The sequence below is a fragment of the Gossypium hirsutum genome, chromosome A03, assembly GCF_007990345.1.
Source record: "Gossypium hirsutum isolate 1008001.06 chromosome A03, Gossypium_hirsutum_v2.1, whole genome shotgun sequence".
Taxonomy (NCBI): Eukaryota; Viridiplantae; Streptophyta; class Magnoliopsida; order Malvales; family Malvaceae; genus Gossypium; species Gossypium hirsutum.
The window spans coordinates 23497020-23504033 of record NC_053426.1 but is presented as its reverse complement, the minus strand read 5'-3'; the positions used below and the strand labels follow the sequence as shown (position 1 = coordinate 23504033).

The 7014-nt window shown below is 30.2% G+C and overlaps 1 protein-coding gene across 17 annotated transcripts; it reads left to right on the top strand.

Moving 5' to 3' along the window:
* The first annotated feature begins 739 nt into the window (after nucleotides 1-739).
* On the top strand, nucleotides 740-6651 carry LOC107887057 (uncharacterized). 17 transcript variants are annotated; one of them, XM_041093940.1, is made up of 7 exons: nucleotides 740-873; nucleotides 1126-1517; nucleotides 1983-2109; nucleotides 2495-2603; nucleotides 3737-3908; nucleotides 5582-5619; nucleotides 6341-6651. In XM_041093940.1, the coding sequence occupies exons 4-7, from the start codon at nucleotides 2499-2501 to the stop codon at nucleotides 6389-6391; spliced, it is 366 nt and encodes a 121-aa protein (XP_040949874.1). In that variant the 5' UTR covers nucleotides 740-873; nucleotides 1126-1517; nucleotides 1983-2109; nucleotides 2495-2498; the 3' UTR covers nucleotides 6392-6651. The 17 variants fall into 17 exon arrangements, 7 of the variants coding, with proteins under 7 accessions (XP_040949874.1, XP_040949872.1, XP_040949881.1 ...); XR_001680984.2 differs by having other exon boundaries at nucleotides 748-869; nucleotides 2495-2693; XM_041093938.1 differs by having other exon boundaries at nucleotides 748-869.
* Nucleotides 6652-7014: the final 363 nt, after the last annotated feature.

Sequence of the window (7014 nt, the reverse complement as noted above, 5' to 3'; positions counted from 1 at the left end):
TATAATTCTGAGATGTATCTCTATCAAAATTTAAGTGTTTACATATATAATTAAATGCCATTTATATAAAAGAATAATGTTGATGAAAAAAGAAAGAAAAAAGAAATCCTTTCAACAGTACTAGACCATGCCATACCCATCTATCAATTTAATTCCTAAAAGAGTTGATCACGGTAATTAAATTTTAACTTTCAATATTTATATATTTTTTATCAATTTGATTCTTATTTTTTGAACCAAAATTACCTTCCACTTTTTTAAAAATTGTTAAATATCATTTTTAATAGGAATGTAATTGTAAAATTAAAATTTTTAATGATATTAACGTGAAAACCTGCAAGGTAATTCACATGACATGATACTAGTTTTTTTATATTTTAATTTAAAAATTATAAAAATCTTCAAAAAATTTTAAAATTTAAAAATAAAAAATTAAAAACTTAAAACTTAAAAATTTAATATTTTAGTCCATATTTCAGTTAAAAAGTTCAATATTAAAATTTTTTTGAAAAAATTCTAAAAAATGATAATCTCAGCATAAAAAATTTGAAAGAAAAAAAGGAAAAAAATATGTTAAAAATGAAAAAAAAATTAAAACTAAAGAATAGTGGCGTTTTTAGCTAAGATGCCACAAAAAGTTTAACTATAGTGACGTTTTTAGTGAAAACGCCACAAATATGACCTAAATGGCGTTTTTGTAAAAACGCAGTAAAAAATTTCCATAGAAACGGCGCGGTTTATTTTCCCCCTCCCCTAAATCCCCAATTTTACCGGAAATCCTTTATTTTTTTCCCCATTTGATTTTCCCCAATTTTGCCCGAAATCCCTAAAATTTTTTCTATTCCTCTGCATCATCGTGCTGCATCTCCGTCGGTAGTCTCTTTCATTTCTTCAACTTATTGTTTGTCCTATTTCTCCTTTTGCTTCCAACCAAAACGAAACTTAGTGATAGCATTTCTAACTTCTCTTCTTCTAGTTTTTCTTTTGAAGTCATAAGAGAAAACCATGCAATATCTTTCTGTATATATAGAATTATATGGTTCATTCCACAGTTTAGCTCCTGTTTTTAGAACTTAGTTCTCATATATCATTCACACCATTTTCTGTGAATTTTGATTGTCTCAGGTTATTTTGTCTTATTCATGCTGAGAAGCTGGTCTCCGTTTATTGCGGTGTCGGTTTGATAGGAAAAAGCTCCTAAGCAGTTTAAGATTGTTATATCAAGAATTCCTGTATATTTGACGGCCAAGAAGAAACAAGTAATGTAGTTGATTACAGTTATCTCACTATCTGTTCTTTTCAATTTTGGAAATTAGGAGAAGGTTGTGAATCCATTGTTTGAGAAGCGTCCAAAGCAATTCGGTATTGGAGGAGCTTTACCTCCAAAGAAGGATCTGCACCATTTTGTGAAGTGGCCTAAGGTTGTTTGCATTCAAAGGAAAAAAGGATCCTTAAGTAGAGGTTGAAAGTCCCACCAGCACTGAACCAGTTTACAAAGACTCTTGATAAAAACCTTGGTACGTGATAAAATCTTCGCCTGTAAGCTGAATGGGTTGCATTTCTATTAAATCTAGGAAGCTACATAGTAAAATGGTTTTACAAATTTGGAAAAATAATGCAGAGGGTATTATTTAGTCTGAAACGAAAGATGTCAATAGTAATTAATTAAAAAAATCTTTCTTTAAAGTTAGGATTCATTGGAAAATGAAGATTTAAATTTGTTTAATGTCAATTAAAAAAAAGAAACTACGTTAGCATGCGCAAGTGCCATGTTTCCTACTCAGACAGCTCCTAATAAATCCTATATTTAATTGGATAAAAGGCTATGAATTTAGCTTCACACGTTTAATTAATTAAAGCTAAGCTAGTTTTCCGTATTCGGCCACACATATTTAAGTAGCAAGGGAAATTAATAAACGCAATTTTCCCAATTTTTTATGGCTATTGATAGGCTGATATTCTATGTTGGAATGGTGTGTTAGAGAACATCACAACTGGAACTGTAAACATTGGGAGTGAAGACTGTGCAGAACTTGTTGAGAATACTTCTCTTCAATTCCAGTCCTTCATTTCATTAACGCGTGACTATCTTGCTCATCTTCTTCTCTGGTTAGTCCACCTCCCCCCCATTCAATCACACACTCTTCTCATTTCTTTTAGATGATTTTGACCCAAGAAGCTTATGTATAATTAAAAAAAATATAAAATAAAATGAAATTTGGTTTTTCAGAAGTTTAACTGGATATCTGCAATACTATGTAATTATTTGCTCACCATACGGTACAATCCTGTTTAAATTTGAACGTATTTTTTGTATTTGACCACTACACTTTGTAAGAAAGAAAGATGTCCGAATGTAGATCTGAGAGATTTTCTTGTGTTTAAACTTCGAATAAGCTTCAGTCACTCTGTCTAAGATTCAAAGAATTTGTCTGAACCCCATCACTGTATTATAATATAGCTGAGTTCTAATATTCTCATATCTGTCCTAAAGGTGCATGCTGTTGGGGCACTACCTTAGAGGCCTCGAGTATTGGTTGGAGCTAATGGAGCTTCTATTGTTGACAAGCAGTCCCGGCAATAATAGTTGTGGTGATGAGCAGGTTGTTTAGAATTGCTCTTTGATTCCAGTGCTACCATCTGTATATATGTGTGTAAATCGGCATATCGACTAACTTCTTTTACTCGAAGAGGTAAGAATCGGACAAGATTAGGCCCTTCACTCTCTTGCAGATGGCGAATTTTTTTATGTATAAAAACGATACATTGTTTTGTGTTAGTGTCAAGTTTAGCGTTTGTATGTTAATGTTTTTTTACCGAGAAATGGAGAAACCTTGTTGATAATGCTCATCATTAGTTGCATTAAGGTTTGCTTTGAACCATCTTGAATGTCATTGTTGCAAGCCTAAACTAATAAAAAGGCAGTTTAACCGTCGCTTTATATTAGCCCTTAATTATTTCTTTAATTTTTTTTATTTCTTCAGTGTCAACTTTCAAATTTTAGTGAAAATCTTTTTCTTTGGACGAAAAATTTGACCAAACTGTTAAAATTTTAATGTTACTATGTTTTTTAAAATTTTAAAATTTTGAAAATTTTTTATTAATTTTATCATGTGTGGACTGCCAATAACTTTTCCGAAGAAAAATAATTTGATTAAAATTTGAATTTTGATGGTGAAAATGATAAAAATGAAAGAATAAGTGTTAAATTTGTGATTATGCTATGAAAAAGCCTTCATATATTTTCTGCACTTTTTCCTTTTAATTTGTATTCTAGTTAGTGGTTAATGTGCAAATATGTTTTAGTTAAAAATTGAATTTTTTTATTATACTTTTGGTTATTGTATAGAGCCTCAATACTTCTTTGCATAGTTCTAAATATGCCTTTGTATGTTTTTGTTTTTCTGCAGTTCTACTTCTATTGAACAGTTATGGCTTGGCTGAAACATTTAGCCATGCTTTTTATTGGTTCCTTATCTATACATGGTTACTAATAAGTGTTAAAAAAATGTTTTTCCTCTTGTTATTACCTGCTGTTGAGCTGCTCTAGACACAAACATACACATATCTTTTGGCTTTCTTTCTCTATCTTAATTTTCACTTTAAATTTTGAGATGAAGCATATGAATGGGTTTTCCACCTCTAAATGTAGCTAGTAATCAACAAGTTGTAAATATCTTGTGTTTAATATACCCTGTCCACCTCCATATTAAATCAATCATGATTATATTGTCAGGAAATTTTCCGCGGACTACTTTTATCAACTTTGGATGATCCTAATAGAAAACTTTGCACAGCAATCAGTATGACTGTAGCAGCTATTGCAGTCTACAACTGGCCAAAAAGTTGGCCAGACTTGTTGCCGTTCCTCCTAAAGTTGATTGGTGATCAAACTAGCATGAATGGAGGTAAGAAATATAGCATTCGTGCTCTAATTAATACTATTGCTTTTTGTTTCCTGATCTTGAACATTTTCTCTTCATGTTTCGGTGGTTTGATAGCCGTCCTAGATGGTTTACGTAGATGCCTTTTTTTGTAATAACTTAGTTTTGAATGATTGATGGCTATTCTTTCTAACCTTTTCCATAAAGTTCTATTTGTATTTAAGTGTGTTATTATTAGTATACTCTGAGAATTTGGTGTCTGGTGAAGGATTCATTGCTTATTTATGTTTTTGTTGTTATTAAGGAGGTTTGTGTAGATACAAATCTTCTCATCTGGTTATCTATTATTTTTCCCTTATATATTTTTTTCTTTTTTAACTCAGATTGGTTACTGTTTACTATTTAGTCATATGGAAACTGACTTACCCTAAGCTGTAGCTTTGAAACAATTATAGGTAGCTAATTTTATGAGAAGATTTTTAGTTTGATTCTACCTATGTCATAAAAACTTGAATTGATAGATGAAAAAATATTGAGTGAAGTGATAACCTATATTACATTTTAAAAAGAGAATGTATGTTTAAATTTTGAAGGTAATATTATTGAAAGAGACAGATACAAACTTCAAATATAATATTAACAGTAAATTTGACAAGAAAAATATAAAAAAAAATCATAAAAACTTTGAGTTTTAAATCAAAAGAGGAAGGGCAAATGTTGAGTTGAAATTAGAAACCTGTTGATTGTTTCCCCGGGGGGCCTCTGAGCTGGAACTGTGTTTGTACTTTGCATTTCGTGTTTAAATGGTTTAAATTTTCCTATAAATTACAAGAGAAATAATTTGTTTTTTTTCACAAGGTACATCCACTATCTTGTTTTTAGTGTTAGTAACAATTGTGGTTGTTTTGAGACCTCATGATTAATTAAAACTAATAAGTAAAAAAACCATCAATAATTGAGGTTTTTTATATGATAGAAGATATTTTTTATGCTGTTTTATCATTCATAAAAGTTAATTTTTTTTCGATGTTAATTTTAGATGTTAACTTTGAAGTACATTTGTCCGATTCTCAATGCATTTTCTTATAAAATTTTCTATCCAACATCCATTCTTTGGTCACAAAATGATTAAAATATATATGATTAAAATCATAGACTTGTTTTGATGTTTTTGTCTCATATATGATTAAAATATATATGATCTAAAAGCAAGAGAGAAGGAACTTAAAGCAAAAGAGGCTGAACTGAATAAGCGTGAATAGGTAATTTGTTGTTGGCTGTTTACAGTCGAGTGAGGCTGGCCCTTGAATAATAAGTGTGGTGCTTCCAATTTATTTTTGCGGTATTCGATACCAATTGTGATAAGTTGTTCCTTTCGTATTGCAGTTACAAATGATACAGATTTCTGAAGTAATTTAAATATTGCTATCTTGGCACAAAAAAATCAAAACCATAGTTTTTGAATCTGAATTTCCAATTCATATTTCAGTTTAGTTTTTCTGGCTGATTGCTTGTAAAATATCTTTATGTTCTGTAGTCTTTTTATTATGAAAATACTAAAATTATGTAATGAATTGATTCTTATATGTTCGGATGCAATATGTAACTGTGTTGTATGTAAGGTGATTTTGCTATTCATTTTGCTCTTAGATTAATTTATCCTTGTAGTAACTGAATGTTAACTTTATATTTTGCAGGAGTTGAGAAGGAAAGAGGATGCAATAGCACGAGGCAGGTTCTTTTTTATTTTTTATCTTGATAAGCCCCGAGTTTATCCATTACCAGTTTGATTTTGACATGAGTCCCTTAAACATCTTTTGCTTTTTTCTTCCAAAAGTTTAACGTCTTTCCATTAGAGTTTCATCGTCAAGTTTATCTCCTCTTCCTTTTGATCGACATTTTCAATACTTTGGGTTCAAGATCCCCTATATGCTAGAGGTATAGAGTTCGAACTTTGCCATGAGCTTGTTTTTCAGCAACTATGGCATTTTGCTCTCATCTTCAACGATTAGACATTTCAAAGTGACTAAAGATAATACCAAATTTTTTTGAATGAAAAAGAATAACTTTATCAATGCTATTGGACATAGAAATTATGATTATGATAAGTAAAAACCTGTGATATTTGTGAGCTTAATAAAAAAAGTGAAACATGTTATGAGTCGCATGAAATCGAGAAAGGAGATAAGACATTAAACATGTGAGGTTCGTCATAACATCTCCTTTAACCTTCAGTTGACCCTTTTTGTCTTTTTCATATATGGCTACTTATTTTCTTTTTGAGGCCTTTACAATTCCATTAACATGAAACTGGCTTATGCTTGTCACTTATTTACAGCGAAATTAGCATTTACGATTAGCCTAGCATCAGTTTTTTTATTATGGGTTTACATTTTACTGATTTCACTTTCATTACAGTAAATGGCATAGCTAATTTTCTTGTTTTGCTCAATCAGGTGACCAAGATTCCGTTTAACAATTTTCTTTATTGCTGGAACAAGTCTTAACCAAGATCAAGATCGAAGTACTTCATTAAGTTATATATGCAGGCACTGCAATATTTTGGCTTCATCTAAGCTTGAACCAGCCCTCTGTTGTATATTGTTTTTTCTTTTTTGATCTTTTTCCTTTGACAAATGAGAGGTGATGATGATTTGGCATTATTTTCTCACTAGGATGAATTTTGTTTTAGAAATTGTAAATACTTTGTGTGCCTGTGTGTGTTTTTTTATGTATTAAATTTAAATTCATTAATTTGTTATATTTAGTTTTGGAGTTTAAATTTTAATGGAAAGTTTAATTTCATTAATATTTTTTATTTATCCTTAAAAGTATATAGTTTGTTTAAATTTCAAAAATTAAATATAATATAATATTTAACATAGAAATAGATATTATTTAATTAAAATAAAATAATTTTTTTTAAATGTCATGACTTTTAGAGGCGTTTGTGGGTAAAGTGTCGCTAAAGGTCATGACTTTTAGCGGCGTTTTTTTCAAAAACGTCACAAAATGTTTGCGGCACTATCTTTAATGGCATTTTTTGTGGCGTTTGTAAAAGCGTCGCAAATAGTTTTAGCGGCGCTTATAAGTGCTGCTATAAATCTAAAAAAACGCCGCTAAAAACCTG

Excerpts from the sequence above, each read along its gene's own strand:
- LOC107887057 (XM_041093940.1), top strand. The coding sequence starts at position 2,499 with ATGCTGTTGGGGCACTACCTTAGAGGCCTCGAGTATTGGTTGGAGCTA. Across the intron at positions 2,604-3,736 it reads ATAGTTGTGGTGATGAGCAG|GAAATTTTCCGCGGACTACT; the intron begins GTTGTTTAGAAT and ends TTATATTGTCAG. Across the intron at positions 3,909-5,581 it reads TCAAACTAGCATGAATGGAG|GAGTTGAGAAGGAAAGAGGA; the intron begins GTAAGAAATATA and ends TATATTTTGCAG.